Source organism: Cimex lectularius, unplaced genomic scaffold, assembly GCF_000648675.2.
Source record: "Cimex lectularius strain Harlan isolate CLEC.00 unplaced genomic scaffold, Clec_2.1 scaffold168, whole genome shotgun sequence".
Taxonomy (NCBI): Eukaryota; Metazoa; Arthropoda; class Insecta; order Hemiptera; family Cimicidae; genus Cimex; species Cimex lectularius.
The window spans coordinates 681,255-699,342 of NW_019392902.1; the positions used below are offsets into that span (position 1 = coordinate 681,255).

The 18,088-nt window shown below is 35.3% G+C and overlaps 1 protein-coding gene across 1 annotated transcript in view; it reads right to left on the reverse strand.

The window, feature by feature from the left end:
* LOC106674224 overlaps window positions 1-18,088 on the reverse strand; it is a 324,578-nt gene that overhangs the window by 100,003 nt on the left and 206,487 nt on the right. Inside the window, exon 2 of the mRNA XM_014406835.2 lies at window positions 17,837-18,042. Within this exon, the coding sequence (XP_014262321.1) occupies window positions 17,837-18,042 (206 nt within the window). The remainder of the gene's footprint in view (window positions 1-17,836; window positions 18,043-18,088) is intronic.

The window sequence follows — 18,088 nt, forward strand, 5'->3', positions numbered from 1 at the left end:
ATTTTGTAATTCGATAGTTCTAGAAAACATCTTGAAATAGAGAGGAACTTTGAATCTACTGCTACTCATTGACTGGTGTGAAAGGTTTAACTGGAACCTCAGAATTATTTAAGGTGCGAAGTGGCGTGCGCCAACGCTGCCTATTGAGCCCAATTCTGTTTACGTCGTTTATAGATGATTTGCGTCTGGCTCGTGAAGTGGCGCAGATACCAGTGAAACGATAATAAAAGCATGTAATAAAAGTACATGCCGATGATGTGGCCATTTTTTCAGATGACACAGTCGATTTACAACTGCATATTAACGCCCTGGCTCGCAAAGACCATTTTGCCAGCAGTAGAATCTTACCCTTAATGTTGAAAAATCCAAATTTATGTTATTCCGCAGAGGAGGCCCAGTTGCTAATAACGAGAAGAGGTTTTATAACAAACCGTTACAAATATTTCGGAGTAATCTTAACATTACTTTCTCTCTTACTGGAGTGGTTTCATTCGCGAAAATGGCAATTAATAGGTTGTGGTCAAATTACCTCAACAAGCGGCTAATACCTCCTCCTAGTAATTATAAGGTGTTTCCATCGATCTGTCGCTGTATATCTTGATTGCTATGGTGCTCAAATTTGGGGTTTCAAGGCTTACGAAGTGCTTGAGAGAATTCACTATTTCTTTATAAAGAAATTGGATGCCCTACCTTCTGCCACATTTCATTACATGTTACATCTCCAAACGGAGGTGGATATTCTTTTTCTTCACACTTTGAAACTGTTATATATGTTGTATTACATGTTATGTATTGGGATCATAAAAACTACGTTTTGAAAAGTTTATGATCAAGGTCAAAACATACATCTAGGTTTATTAGAATACAGAAATACTCCACTTAAAGGTATTAATTTATCTCCATCACAGTTATTAATGAACCGCATTGCGAGAACAAAATTTAAATTAGCCCAACAAAATTGTTACCCAAGATAAATAGTGATGTCGAAGAGAAGATAATAAAACCACGCCAAGTAACCGAAAAATATTACAACAGAGGATTGAAAAACCTGGCAGAATTACATGTGGGTGATGAAGTCTACATCCAATAACCAAATCAAGAGGAGTAGAACAAAGGGGTGATAAAAAATAAACATGGCACCCCACATTCATTCATTGTGAAGGCCTTTGTACCTGGTCAGCTAATTCGAAGGAATAGGATACATTTATGAAAAGCAAACACAACATGGAGCTGGAAAGTTCAAGAATTACCAAATGATATTGATGAAGATGGGAGACGTAATCAAACGAGACAAAAAAACTGCCAAATCAGTTAAAGGGCTATGAAATGGACTAACAACTAATTCATTAAAAGTTCCATTAATTAATCCTAAAATATGCTAGTAAAGTTTTTATTATTTCATGTGAAAGAAGAATGATATTATATTTGTGTATTATGTTATATATATANTATGGGAAATTATTTTGATTAAAGAACATTGCTTTAAAGTAACTAGTTTCTTTTTTTTTGTTTAATACCAAAATCCTGCATTATTTTCCGGACAACCCAATAGTTCAATAGTGTTTATATGCCAGTAATTCTATTCTTTCATGTGAAAGGTGTTATATATGTTGTATTACAAGTTATACATATTATTAAATTATATAGATATTGTACGGATATATTAAGGGATATTTGGAAAAGTGGCAGGAGGAGAGAAGGAAGGTCAAAAAGGGAAAGAAAGGACGGATTGCAAGAGTAAGAATAAAGAGATTAAATAAATACGTGTAATTACTAAGTATCTTGTCCGAGTGTTGAACTGTTAATAGTGTGTACACTATTACAGAAACTACACTTCAAGTATTGCCTTAGACTTTAGAGGGTTAAACTTAACTCTCGTATTCCCATGTTATTTACTACTGTGATTATAATCAAAAATACATTTTGGTTTAATAGTTGGAGAAACCTGTCTCGGAAATATAATTATCCGTTTGGTAATTCAGCTCTAAATATATCTTTCCAGGATGACCATTTATCTTCTTTATTGATAAGAGTAATACAGCTAACAGGGAAGATTTCGCGTGTCGTGCCGCTTCTTCTACATTTTTCTCTACCACATATATACCCTGGCTTTAATACATGTAGCCTTCTAGATGACCGTTTTAACGGACTGCCTTTGCCTCAATTAAGATGGATTTTAAATTACAAGGAAGCTTTTTTAATTGAATTATACAGCATGGGTAGAGCGGATAGAGAGTGTGCGTTCTAGTTATTCTGATATGCTCCTTCCTTTTTTGGTTCGCAACGGCAATTTGCTTTTCATACAGAATTACGGTGTTTTGGAAGTCTGGGGTCCGACCTCTGTCTAATCTCTGTTAAGGGAACTTTGGCTTCAGGGGATGTCTACAGCTACGTCATGTCAGCCCCCAACGCTTGCAGTTTTTAAACCTAGACACACTCATACACTTTCATTTTGACACGAATAATGCCAACTATTGTAAATTTTGTTAATCGAGGGGGTCGATATCCCCAGAATAAAAGTGATTTTCTTTTTAGGTGTTTTTTCAGGAACTTACAACCATTTCAAAATATCCTTTTATTATATCGATATAGATTTCGGGGCACCGATATCGACATAATAAAAGAATATTTTGAAATGGTTTAAGTTCCTGAAAAACTCCTAAAAAGGATCTTAAAACAAGCGAACAACCAAGAAGAAAGAAGAGAAAAATAAAAAATGATTTTGTTATTATTATTCCGTCATAGGTTCACACTTCCCACTCACACTACTATATGCATGCACTCTCTATATACATAAATTAGAACGCAAAATGAGATATCTGTCAGTTCTAAACACAATAAATTTGCTCGGTTACGTCCCAAAATGATACAGGGGATCGAAATACTCGTTCCTTGCTCAAGCACAACTGTAATATAAGGTGCCATTCCAACTCGCTCTCAGTTTGGAGCCAACAATTAACACGATTTAATTAAGGGGGATTCATCGAATAAACCTTTCTTTACACGTCGGACACAAACTTTAGTCCAAAAATAAGTGTCACGCTCACACGACTTATTCTTAATCGGTAGAGGATGATCGTACGATTCAGAACCAAGGAGGGCCACCTATCGACAGTGGCCTTAATAAGTGAGAGCTTCTCTGCCCGTGTGAACCGCCGGCGCTCACCCGACACCCCCCTGGACCCTTCCGGCCATACTCGTCCGCGACGATCTGGCGAACTTGCCTAAATCGTGTACACCGCCATACCTCTACAAGGCTAAGTTCCTTGAACTTAGAAATAGATACGCCGGTTTTCGTCTGATTTTTACAGGCGTGTTCAAGACCGGCGATGGTGTGGCGTGTGCTGTGTATAGCGAGGGAGTAGCCACCTTCTGGTCGTTGCCCTCTCATTGCAGCGTATACACGGCAGAGCGTATGCGATTTGGCACGCTTTGGAGGCGGTGCGGACCGGGGAGGGCTCAGCCTTCCTCGTATGTACCAACTCTCTGAGCGCTGTCTGTGCTATACGCGACAGGTTCTCTGTGGATCCTCTCGTCGTGCTTTTGTTAGAGAAATACGCGGAGCTGGAGCCTCTCGGAAAAATGGTGGTTGTTGTCTGGATTCCCGGACACGTCGGCCTGGAGGGTAACGAACGCGCGGACGAGGCGGCGAAAGCCGGTACGTCCCACCCTCCAGATCGGACCATCGCGATCAGGCCCTCTGACGCTAAACACGCAGTTAAAAATATGATAAAAGAAAGATGGCAGCGTCAGTGGGCGGGGTCGTCGGAGAGGCTCTTGCGAGTCAGAGAATTCTGAGCTGTCTTCTGGCCCTCAGAGAATCTGAGCAGGAGACGAGGGATCGTCCTCACCCGACTGAGGATTGGCCATACTCGGTTGACACATGGGCACCTGCTTTTGGGCCAAAGCCCGCGCAGGTGCCCTTTATGCAGAGAAAGGTTGCTCGATGTGTCCCACATAATAGAGGCGTGTCATGTCTTGGCTCCATACAGAGAGCGTGTAGGCATGCCGCCGGATTTAAGAAGAGTCCTCGAGCACGGTAGCGAGTTTCAGAGTCCTCTGTTCCGCTTTTTAGGGGAAATTGGGTTTTTTTATTGTATACAGTATGTCTTATGTGTTATGTGTCTGTATGTTTTGTCTGTGTGCATGTATTTCTTAGCGTGAATGGCGAGGGGTGAGGGTGAATATAACGTCATCATCGCCCCTCGAACGATGAAAGCGGGTGAGTGTGTGTTCGGGGTCGATGGCGGAATATTTATAAAAGTACCCCATCGACCCCAATCTAGTTTAGTTTAAGTGTAGGTCGGTGGAGGAATATCAAGTACTCTACCGACCAAATGGAATGTGTGAACTGTATGGATGTATTTAAGTGTATAAATGTATTTATTTGTATGAATGTTGTGNTAATAATATAACAATAATTTTAACAGTATATATATATTTATATATAAATAGTGTTTACAGTGTATATTATATATTTATATACCTATACATATATATTCCCTAATCAAACTATTTACATTATAAATAAATTTCTAATGCGCTTATTAATAAATGTATTGATAAAGAGTTAACTCAATCGGTAGTGGCGGTTTCAACATTAATTTGGCTTCTGAGGTATAGCAACCTTTAATTAATTTTTTAGATCTGAAATTTAATTTTAAGGTAAACAATGATGCCAATCTCTAAACTACTTAATCAGGAAGCACCGTTGATTCCGTATTTGGTAGATACCTTGACAAATTGGAATCAAGAACGTTCATATTATATTTTAGTTACCATAAACCAATAATCTCTTTTCTACATTATGAGGAATCTTTAATGATTATAAATTAAAATTGAATATTGATTTCTTCAAACCGAGAAATAAGTCTTAAATGTGGAGTTTTCATCAGGAAGTTTCACTTCTGTAGTCTGTACTGTGAGATACACGGTGTTTTTTATTATTATTTATGAATTGAATATTATTATACAGATACAAAAGATACAAAAATGCACAAAATGAAATGAAGGATTTTAGAATTAAAAAACAACCAACACCATCAAATCAAGGGTTAACAAATGATAAAATTGGAAAAAAATACAAAACCTCATTTTACAATTAGATGGGAAATGCACATCATCTTTGAAAAATTATACTGCACATCTTCTTATTTTCTTTTAATTTGGTTTATATCGAAATTATGTTTTTTGTGAGTTAAAAATAAGAAAAACTAATACTGTTGCTTCATAAATTCAACGTTTTTATTTCCAGCAGTTAAACATTACAAAATAAGATGGTAGTATATTTCGAAAGACTTTCTGACCTAATCCCTTTGATATATATCCTACTAATAGCAGTGGGATATTCTATTTACTTTTTGTTGAAATCTGTGAAGAGAAATATTGGCAAAGATCGTTGTTTTTCTAAGTTGGCCGAGGGTCGAAGGAGGTTTGGCAAGAGTAGGGTCTTTTTTAAATACCGAACTGTTGTCTCACGTCTTAATTATCTTAGATTTACAACGGTTAAATATTTTATTCCAGGAGACATCTTACAGCCATTGGGAAGATTGTTGGTTTTTATTTTAAGATTAAATTTTCCTCCGGACGAAAAGGTTCGCCAATTCTATTTACATAAACTGTTGGGCTTTATTGTATTTTCCCGTCCCACCTTGGTAAATAAGCCGGGAGCTAGAATTCTCCCAGGCCTTTTAGGGTTCGACTCAATTACACGGCTTATCCGACGGCCGGACAAACACCCCGCCTGAGTAACACTGCAGATGACATATCGAACCCGTAGATTTCTAGCTTTAGATAAAAAGATTTTATTAGCTACGCTCAGGTTTGGCGGGGCAAATTGATCACTCGTTCACTATCACCCTGCTCCGGCAATGGGTCATTGTGTGCAATTGACTTATTGGACTACCTTTACTCCAATAAAAGTAAATAACGTATCCAATCTGTAGCTTTTTATGACATCATAGACCATGTATAATAATAAATAAGCTTTTTTTTTAATAGACTGGCAAAAGAAAAATTTTTACAAAGGCAATTTTTTTTTAATACAAAATAAAGTTGTGCTTAAGTTTTTTGGTAATTGGTTGAACCAATCAAACACCCTACTTGGTTCGTCTCTTCTCGCTGGTTTACGTTTATTTTGAGGAATAAAGGTACACCTTATATTTCTACTCGAGTAATGACGTTTCTGAACGTGTACATATGTAAAAATAAAAATGAATGGGTGGTGTTTAGTGACCGTTAGTTAATGATTATTTGGCGATCGTGAGATGCAGTCTGGTGTAACGAAGGTTTTAGAAAAACATTTTCTTTATCGTGTCAACGTTTCGATCTTTATTTAGAACATCTTCAGGGCTCAATGTGTTTCTGTGTAGATGTGTCATTCTTGTGAGTCGTATTGAGAGTGTCAGTGAGATATTGATGTTTTATATGACTGGTACTCTCAACACGACACACAAGAATGACACATCTACACGGAAAACAATCACTTTGAGCCCTGAAGATGATCTCAATAAAGATCGAAACGTGGGCGCGATAAAGATAATCTTTTTCTAAAACCTACGTCACACCAGACCGCATCTCACGATCTCCGAATAGTTAATAATTAAATAGGAAATTGATCTCGTTAATATCCAACGAGATCAGATTGTTTTGGTTCAATTTGTGACAAACCTACGTCACAACAGACCGCATCTCAAGATCTCCAAATAATAAAAAATGAATGTTTTTCAAATACTACCATCGTTGAAACGGTAACGGAATTTTTTAATTATAATTAATTTACTTCCTCCACTATATTTTCTGAAGATCATATCTACCTTTCTTCTACTGTCAGTGTAGTCATTCCAACGTGGCAGTACTATTTACAGGTTAACACTTTGCAGTCGAATATTATTCCCTTTTCCTTGACAAAATTCTTAGGTTTCTGTTTCGGTTTTTTCATTTTTTAAAGATTGTAATTAATGAGAACTTATCACAACAAAGAATTTACGGTAGTTTTTGTCTGAGTGAGAAGTTGATGTTTGGCTTTCTGGTTGAGATGTATAGGGACTTCAGTAATTGTTTGCACGTGATGAAATCATCCAGATTGTGTCCATATTAATTATTTTTCTATGTTAATCACTCCTACACAAGGTTTGAGTTGAAAATGTCTAAAGCTTTCATTGCTTAGCTATCTCAGGATATATACATTGGATACCTTTTCAGACTGCTTTAAAGTGTTTCTTTTGTACAGAAGAGGTAAAACGTTTAATTTTTGATTAATCCGAATGTCATAAGTCCCCTCTACTAGTTTCGGGGTTTGTATTCTTCTAAACATCTTTTTTGCAATATTAATTAGGAAGTGTCTATCCAACTTTATTTTTATTTTTATTCCGTCAGACATCGGTGTATCCAAATCATTTATTTTGATATTTTTAAAGGAATTTTATAGTTGCTTTTTCTACTTGTTGTGTTGCACCTTGTGAATTCATATAGTTTGTGTTCATTTCTTTCTTCATCCATTTGCTCTGTCCTGCGGTTAGCATATGCATTGGAGTTATCGATTTTGGGGTTTGGTCTCTGGTATGAGAGCAGCTTCATTGCCTTTAATGTCCTATGTCCTGGCACCCACAAGAGAGTTACCTGATTGCTCTTTCCGGAAGTTAGGCATTCTCAGATCAATGTTAATTGAAGATTGAATTTTTATAGCCTTCACCAAGGCGTTGGTGGCCGTAACGGTTTAGGCGTTGTCACGGCGCTCATCAATGTAAGGTAAAAGCCACGGGTTCGAATGCAGGGCCGCTGGAAGTACTTTCTAAAGGGCATTAAAAAAAAAGAAACTTTCAGCGTTACTTGGAGTCTTTTAAGTATTTCTTGAAAATAATGCTTGATCTCAGCTTGGAAAAATTATGGTGAGGGACCTAGGTTTAGTTCGTTCAAAAGTGTGCCTTTAAACCCAGCTCCAATATATGCTACGACTCCAACACTACCCGATATAATGACCTCCAAAGTCCCTCCGTTAAAAACTTAATCTCCAACAAATTCTCCATGTTTCACAAAAACCAATCCTCATATCCCAAAGCATTAGACAATTCATGTCCATACTCTTACAACTTCGCGACCTCCCTATCAATAGCATCAAACGTTTGAGAAAAACTGGGAACGTTACAGTGGTTCCTGGCTCCTTCGTGGTATAATAATGTCAATGGAGAAAAATACTATACCTCACTGCACAATAAATATAGCTATTACAAACGTTAAAAATCTTCAAAATATTTATTATTTGCTTTTTTTATTTGGTTTACTCTGTATTTGTTCTCTTTTGTTTCATATCACGCTCTTCTCTGCCTCATTTCATTTTTTTTAAAATCATTGTTAATTTTTATGGCGACTTTTCTTAGGTCAGGGTTTTGTTTTCATTCATTTCTTTTTATCTTAAGAAACTGTTTGCATGGTCGAAAGTCGTCCTCTGAATGTATTGTTTGCTGAAGTTAAGGAAGCATATATTGCTGTTCTAATGTGGAGACGTTCCAATCTTTGTAATTTTTGTAAATGATTTTGCGACCTTTTTTTCCAAAACTTTTGTGATTCTAGTGAGGCTACGTATGTGATCAGAGGTTCTACCTTGTATACAGCCAGTAGGCCGTAATTGAATTGTTTGATTTCCACTCGGCTCAGCGGATTTGATGAACTTATAGTTTGGTCATTTCCGATCGTTTTGTTCTGTCTAACCTTTTCAAGTTCTCTCTTTATGCTTGAAAAACCCATTATCTAGCTAATTAAACGTTATTCAATTATATCATTAAAAATTATATTTGATGCGAAAATATGAATTAATAGTTTATTTTTATACTAGCGAACCATTTCCATACAAGGCTTTGCATATCCCTAGTTTGTACCAGCTATGTCAACATTTGAAATTTAAAACTAAAATACTGATCCTTCGTTTAAATTGTCTTTTAAGGAAACTCGTTGGAATAGAACTCCTCCGGATGGAGATGAAGTTATCTATCCAGCTGGAAGGAGGAAAGAACCGGGTATTTCGTGGTCTCAGGATTATCCCCGGCATCCCCATTTAGGGTCTGAGCCGAGCTTTATCAAACAAGCCGCAGTATGCCAACTCAATTCTAAAGCTTCAATATCTAATTGTATGAAATAATTGGACATTAATGTCAATCGGTGCAATATATTGATCGCAAATTAGAATGGAATAATACACATTTTCCACCCGTTTTATCTTAATGAGTTAAGTTGAATTCTGTTGTGAATTTGGTTTATAATAGAGGATTTTTTGCTATAAAACGTTATTGTAATGGAAACGTGATATCTATCAGGTAGTTAAGTTTCATTAGTATATATATTATACACTCAAGAACTGTAAATTACATCTACTTCTCGGTTCACTGGTGCTGTAGTTTGAACGACAGCCTAGTTGGTGGTTTGTTAATGTATTTTTGAAGTATAGAATGAGAATTTTCTGTATAACCTTAGATAAAAATGAGTGTAAGTATATATTCTACACGAATTTTTGAAAATAATTTGGCCAGTTTCAGGAAGACGTTAAAACCCTATTGAAAATGCAATAATATGTGACTACCATAAATTACTGGTCATAATATATTTATTTGTAAAAAAAATAAAAATCGAGTTGTTTGAAACTATAATTATTGCCAGTTAGTTTACGAGAAAGCGTGTTTTCAATTGTTTTTGAATTCCTGTCACGGGATGATAAATATATATTTTTTAATTTACCAATAGGACCACTGTTAACCAGCAAAGAGAGATAGTAGAACGCAGACTGTAACCTACAGTAATCCGTGACGTTATTATTTTAAACAGCTAGAAATTAAAATACATTTCTCATCTAAATTAATAATGAGACCTATTTAAATCGCATGGATATTAGTATCATAATTTTAGATAGAAATATTTTTGTTATCTTCGCTAGTCCGAATTGATTAGGATTGAGGGTGTCTATCTAAGCAAATCTGGCTTGTCGGATGCCTTTCTTCTTGTCGCCATATTAATTTTGTAATAATAATTTTTGTTAAAATCCACCACTGAAGATGACGAAAGGCGAAAAACTACGATGAAAGACGTTACAGAATGTGACAAAGGAAGCAGGAATAAACTGCGAATCCTAACAGGATGATAAACAGGGCAGTGCAAGCTAAATGGGCATTTAAAGAAGATTGGAATAATCCAAGACGGCACAGGCAGATTCTGCAAATAGACAGAGGAGACATCTACTAACAAACTATGGTGCTACATTTGCCCGCAGTAGGGAGTACTTTGGGACGTACAATATGACCGTAGAAGAAATTCAACCACTGAAACCGGGCCTACTAATCAAATTTCTTCAAGAAATAGGACTCACCGATGTGTTCTAGGCACAAAACGGGGGATTCAATAGCATTTAAAGAGCGCAGTATATTACACCACTACCAATTGTATGGTATAGTATGATATGGTGATAAGGATACTAGGAAGCACAGTTTGTACTCCCTAGGCACTGCAGTCTTCTGGCTTATTGTGCCTTTCTAGTTCCTTAGTTCAGCGCAATAGACTCTATCCTTCTCCTTAGAAGTATCAGGTCATTGACTGTCGCTGTTACCATTTCATTTCCTAAGTTTTTTTTTGGTTCAATCTCCATTGAGCTGTTGCTTCGCATTCGAAGATGTTCTGGGTTGAATTTTCTTCCTTCTCGTTACATAATCTGCAGATGGGATCATCGTTGCATATGCCTTTGTTGTGTAGATGTTTTCTCAGATGCCAGTGACCGGTTAGTAGTCCTATCACTCCTTTGAGTTTAGCCCTCTCCAGTTGCAGAAGTGATTTTGCCAGTCTTGGTGAGGGTTGTTTCATCATAAGTTTACTATGTCTAGCACCTATAGAGTTTATCCACTTCTCCTTTTGTTTTGTTTGGATCCATTCTGCGATGAAGGATTCTATATGTATTTTTGTTATCCTAAGTATAGGTTCGGGGCCTATGTATTGGTTATTCACAATTCTTCTGTGCCCTGGCACCTAAGATATCATCAGGTCGTTGTGTTTCCGTAGATTTTGGAGATTTAAGATGCATTCACTGACTAATTTTGATGTAATTCTTTTACATGTTATGGCTTTAATAGATGCTTGCCTCAGATCTTATGAGGATTTTTTTGTCATTGTAACTTCTTTTAAGAGTTTCCAGAGCACAAGCAATGATGGCATGTATTTCCGCTTGAAAGACCGAAGTGTACTTTCCTAATGAGTTTGATTGCTCATGTTTTGGGCTTGTACAGTGAACGCCCTATCCGGTTCCTTCGTCTGTTTTGGGGCCATCTGTATACCATATCATTGTGTCTGATGCTCTTCTGTGTTCTTCCTTTTATAGTCCGTTGAGACTTTGTAGGATGTTGTAAATAATGTTTTCGGGATCATATAGTCAGTCCCCATTTCAAGGAATGTGTGTCTGATTTTGTTAATTATAGTTGTATGTCCGAATTGTTTAGTTCCTATCCAATTTAATTGTTTTTGGAGCCTATTTGAGCTTTTCCTAGCCTCTCCTTGTATGAATATTTCCAGTGGAGGTAGGTTTAGTAGAGTTTCTAGTGCCCTTGCAGGGGTTGTTCTCATTGCCCCTGTGATACGTAGGTTTGTTAGTCTTTGTATGCTGCCTAATGTTTGAGTATCTGCTTTTTGTTGAGCTTTGGTCCACCCCGACCAATACATCTACATCTAAACAACGACGATATGCAACCCAGAATGTTCGGAAAGGCCGAAACAACAGGTCCACAACGAAACTGCAGTGAAAAGTCACAATTACTGATCATGATTTACCGAAGAAAAATTTATTTTCCAGACTAAAATTTTCCGCCAATGTATTCGGATAAGCAGAACTCCACTTTATTAAGTAAAGCTCTATCTTTAATTTCAATCCGTTTTATTTAAAAACATTTACAGAATCGAACAAGAGAGAAACCGAGATTTACGACTGTCTGCCGCGATTAAACAAACATACATATAATAAAATCAACTTCTAACCATACTATACACTATGTACTACTTAAAATTTATCGCTAATTGGAATATATTTATACCACGGCTGGGGAAAATTTATTCAAAATTAATATCGCTTTGACAATTTGGTTCATCACACCAGGAGCATGTTTATTGCCTCGTAATTTATTACCTTATCAAACTTTAAGCACGCGGCTAGTAATTTTCAGAGAAGTTTAATCTGCCGTAAAACCACGAGATTGCACATTTCATTCAATAAATAATTAGTCTATAGATTCGTTTAAGTAAGTGTGATTTATTTCTTGAGCTTGTTTATTGAATTAATCAACCATTCATACGTATAAAAACAATTATAATTGAATTACCGTTTATTGAAGATTTATTGCACTTCAGACGGAAAAAATGAACCATCTAGAGTAAATTAAATTGCAAAATTATTCTGAGAATTGGTGCTGGTGAATATCATCCTGTCTGTCTGTTTTTGCCGCATTTACATTCCAAATGGTGCGAGCTCTTCGATTAGGTTTTAGCCCTACTTAGTAGTCTTTTTTTACGTATATCATATTTTTTGATTAATAATAAATTTGCTTCAACCTATTTTAAATATCAAATTTGCACATAGTAGTAGGCTTAAAGTAACGAAATACATAATATTCTAACGAACACGTTTTAAATATTAAAACATCTACATAATTATTTGAAAGAACACTAATCTAGCCATTATACGTTTTATCTGTCATATTACTTTTAATAATTTTTTCCCAATTTATTTAATCATTCTATACCTATCTGACTCGATTTCCAAATTTTTCATTTTGATTTTCAAGCTTACATCAAGGTTTTAGCACTCTAGCATTACACTTTACAGTCTTTCAATAAAGGTCTTCAAATTGACGGCAGAAACTTGGCACAATCAACCATGCTCTATTGACCAAACTTAAATTCTAAAGGTATTCGAGGTAAATTATTGAAATAGTTAAACATTTATTTTACCGATGGTTCGTTTGTTGAGTTTTTCTTCAGTTGACTCACGTGCTTGGATTCCATTTCAATACCTAACCCAAGGTAACGAACTACATTAACTGGTGGAAGAGGGATACTATTGTAGTACAAATTAACGAAATGAATGACACACATTTTGTACGTATATTGTTTTTACCAATTTAACCATAACTCATGGGGTGTGACATGGGATTGCAGGTTTATGATATAGATGACAGGATATTTATTAGGTAGGAAAGGTGGTAAGGTTAGTTTCACAAAGGGTTGGAATGTCTGCAGTGTATACTGTTTACAGGATGGGTCCTAAGATAATCCTTGGGGCCCGCCTTCTGTTAGACGGCTGATAGAGAGAACTGACGACTTGATCTGCCGGTTATGGATAAGACCAGGTAATGGGTAAGATGGATGGCTTTCTTAGTTTCCAGAGCACCCCCGAATATACCGTGGCTGTGATACTTTTACCTCAAAGCGGAGGGTACGATGACTACAATGCGATGGTACAACTGAATAGTGGGCTGACAGCGCCTTAACAAAAACTGGCGTTCAGGAACGAATTTGCGGGTATGAAGTATAAAAGATTTAAAACACTCGTTTTACTTAAAACAAAGGAAAATATAAATCAAAAATAGATGCAAGGCTACTGCGATAGTGAACAAAAGTTACATCGTGTTTTCATGTAAGACAAAATATTTTTAGCCACGGGCATTTAGCAGTTAGAGGTACAATTAGCATCCAATTCACTGTAACTGTGAATAACTCTTTAAATGAGTCTTATACTTTTTTATCGACAGAAATTTATGAGACTTTTTTTTAAATTGGGGGTTTTGTTTTCAAAATAATTAAGATCTATGTGGGGAAATGAAAAAGTGGATTTAGCATGACAATACAGTTTGACAGCGGATCACGGGAAAGAAAGGAAAGTCATCAATTTTACAATTGTAAATGGTTAGGAAATGCTTGCAAACCGCGAGAGGAATCTCGCTACCTAAGAACAATGAACCTTTTTCTATGACAAGAATGATTTTATATTATACTATAATAGACGCTAAGTAATGGCAAATATAAAAAAAGATTAGTAATGAATCCGATTCGAAATTAAAACCTGTCCCTACGAAGTATCAAGAAATATACAGTCATAATGCCAAATTAATGGAATTAATTCACACCAATTATATTATGTGAACGTTTTTCCACCAACTACAGTCCCTGTAGTTCCGGAATTTATGTTTACCTGCTCCCAAATCTTAAATTATTATTTTCCTTTTTTAGAGAAAAATTATACAGTGTACGTCAGACCCAGTTCAACTTCAAAATTTTAAATACGATCCTATACACTCCTGACACATCATTTCAAAGGAATTTTTATGACGAAAACAATGGTGCAATCGGGTTTTAAATAGGTCAAATGACAAAGTTATGGCAAAAAGGTTGAATAACGATTTACGTTTGTTTCGTTGTTAATTCCAATAATTTGGTTCTTCATTCCTTTATTGTTTACATTCTGTCATTATTTGACAAACTCGCTTTATGAAAGCAAATCTTAATTTCTGGACGTAAATAAATTTTATGTTATTAATTATTTGTTACTTTCAATACTACATTCAAACTGAACCAAAGAGCACATTTTGCCGATCAACAGCGAATTGATGACTGCTTTATTGATAGTGGTGGTATTGGGAGTCATGAAGTTGAGTTGTACTCCCAGAAATTCCTGATCTTACCCCGGACTTACAATTTTAAGGACTATAACGTTCCTTGCACAAATGTCGATTTGGGAGGCTGCAGAAAGCGTTCTTCCATACATTCTATGGACTGGTGAATCCATTTTCACCTCTAATGGCGTACTAAGCCTTTGGAATTGTCAAACGTAGGCTGATGAAAATCCGATAATTCCGAACTCTTATCATATCAGCTGGTTCACAGTATCAACGTTTGGTGTAGACTTATCTGAAATAATTTAATTGGACCTTATTTCTACATAAAGAATTTAAACGGTCCTCAGTTCCTCAAATTTTCAAGGGAGGTTTCACCAACACTATTAGATGATACTAACTTTTATTTATTTTTATCAGCTTATGCTTAATTATATAATTACTCAATTAATTATACACAATTTTTTTCGAAATTTGTGTCACAGGCGGGATTGGAACCCACGATCTTCGGCTAAATATGCGACCAGACTACAGTAGACCCACCTAATAATTTGTGTTTGATATGCTTTTTAGCCAAAAAAATAAACATTTTTATTTGTTCCTTCAAAGACGGATAGTTTTTGTTCGTTGGAATTGGCTTCCCAGTCTATTTACTTCCTTTCCCTTCTGAATAGTGTTCATTCTTTTGCCGGCCAAAGTACTTTTACCTTTTACCTTTCTCTTTTTTTTAAATAACAAGAAATACTTATTTCGAAACCCACGTTATTAAATCTGCAATTTTTGGGCTAAATCGGTTATAGTTTTGTGTTGCTTTATTATTCAGCCAAGTTTTTATCTGTTATATGCATATAATAGTTTCAGAGAAAGTGCTGATCTTGGAAGAGTACTGTAATTCCGCTAAAAGCTTGCAAGCCTCAGTCTTAAATTATTTATCGAACAATTCCTAGTTTGCCTCTTTAGTTCTAAATTTATGTCCAAATGCTGATTTTGCCTTATCATCCAATTTTTTCAAATTTTTCATTTGAACGGTAATTATAGTTTTTCCATTTTGTCTTAATAGGGATTGTGAGGGCTGTTCCCACAGTTCGGTCAATACTGCTATGTCCTCGGGAACTTTGAAAAGTAGTATTCCCGTAATTGACGTTAATGATAATTAAAGATTATTCGGAAATCGTGAGATGCGGTCTGGTGTGACGTAGGTTTCAGAAAAACATTTTCTTTATCGGGCCAACGTTTCGATCTTTATTGAGATCATCTTCAGGGCCTGGGATTTACAAACGTTGTTTAAATGTAACAAATACATGTAGGATGAGGGAAAAAGTTAATTTATACAATGCCAAAAAATTTTTACATTCAATCAATGTATTTGAAAGATAATTAAAGATTTTGACGAAACAAGAATTTCCATCAGTTTTTCTCTTATATTGTGAGAACGTCATACCAAGTCGTAGATTCTGCATTGCTAGTCTTCCCTATTAATATATAATTATTAATATATAATTACTATTATTTATTGTTAATATATAATTATTATAATTAATAAATATATAATTATATTTTATATGATTTTCAATAATATAGAAAGCTAGTCGCATGTTTTGCTAGTCTATCCAAATTTTCTTTGCCACAGAGGTTGGCATTAATGACAGAAATGCAGATGCAATGGAATGAAATATAACATCAAAATGGTGATACCATTATTGCTGTTCTTTTTCTTCTCTGTGATGATTGATAAATGCGTCATCCCTTGTGGATTTCCTTAGTTCGTCGTTAATGCGATAAGGCTCTTCAATTATAGCAATATATAATTCCGTTTAGACATGCTGTATAAGAACCGGATTTATTTAAATTAAGTTGTATAAATTTTAACAAACTTTGTCATTTCGTGATTTTACAATCCGCAAATCAATCATTTGATAGAAAACACGGTCAGTTGTTGTATCTTAATCAAGGGCTGAATGATTAACACATGAGTAGACTTTCACATCTTTGTTGTACGCTTTAAGTTCGTGATTTTCTGCGCAAAGAGTACTGGTTATTTGCTCTTTACAATATATAATTCATATAGTTACAGACTACATGTCTGTATTGATAACCTTTAAAGCATAGGTTCAAGTAAATATAATCTTCTGCTATACAGATCGACCAGCTTAGTTTAATTTTTGTTTCAAGAATTCTTATACGCAATTTGGGGTCAAGTTCAGTAATTAAATTCTTTCTTCTAGGATCCTTTTTATTAACAAAAACAAACTTCGGAATGAAAACATTGACAGCCAAAAACTACATGGCAATGGCTCCTTTAAAAAGTTAATGTTTTCATTACTAACATATTCTGGAGCATGAATTATTATTAATCTTGGTTTAAATTTTTACGCTTTTAAACATTAATTGCTTCAATTATAATGATATTAAGAACTGAAATCATCTAGAAGATAAAAAAATCCTCAGTAAATTTTATTAAACAAATATATCAAATGTGTAATGTGATTAGATGTTTATTTCTTAATATTTTTAAAATGCGTAGTTAGTTTTATATCCCTGACTCCTGATGTGTGTATTTTCCGAAAGCACAACGAAGGAACTCAGTTTTTCCAAATGGCATCATTCCTGATCGATTTTTAAAATAAAATTATACATAATAAATAAACTAGAAAAATGTATACAATGTAAAAAATTTCATAATTAGTAAAATATTTTAGAAAAACGTGTGGTTATAACTTTATGAAGAATATGTTTGTTTCTGATTTATGATAAAATGTTAATTTACTTGATTATTTAGTATTATCATTATTCAGTAGCGTAGTAAGGAATCTTCGCACGAAAGATTTCTGAAAAAGTGATATCTCTGATATCTATGATATGTTCATTAGTACTGTTTGAAAGGAAAACGAAGCATGACAAGTTAATGTTAACTAAGAAAATAAAGAGGAGATAAACATTTTAGATTTGTTGCAGAGCATATTGTGGAGTGGTAAATTTGAAAGGGTCGATTTCCACGATGGTGTTAGTGTTATTATACTGCAGGTAGTATGCGGATTCATTTTAAAAGATGAGCCTGGGCAAATGAATGAAAGAGAAAATTAACTTTTGGCTATATTACTCGGAAAATCACGTACTTTTTTTTGTTCTGTTTTGTTTTTTTACAGTGCACTTCATTCCGGGGAAATTTACATATTGTTTCATCCATTTTCAGTAGTACTTACGTCAACTTGTATTCCCGGGAGTGCGAACACCCTGGTTGGGGGAGCCTCTTTCGGCACGTATCTGTAGAATTCCTGGTCGCCCTGATAAAACTTGATTGAATACAGGTCGGAATCTTCCAGGTCGTAGTGGCAGATCAGCTGGAGTGTAGTGCCCGCCCTGACCATCTCGGGCGCCCACATCACCACACTTTTTAAACACCAAGAACCTGGGAAACGAAAATAGACAGTTGAAAACGAGGACCCAAAAAGCAA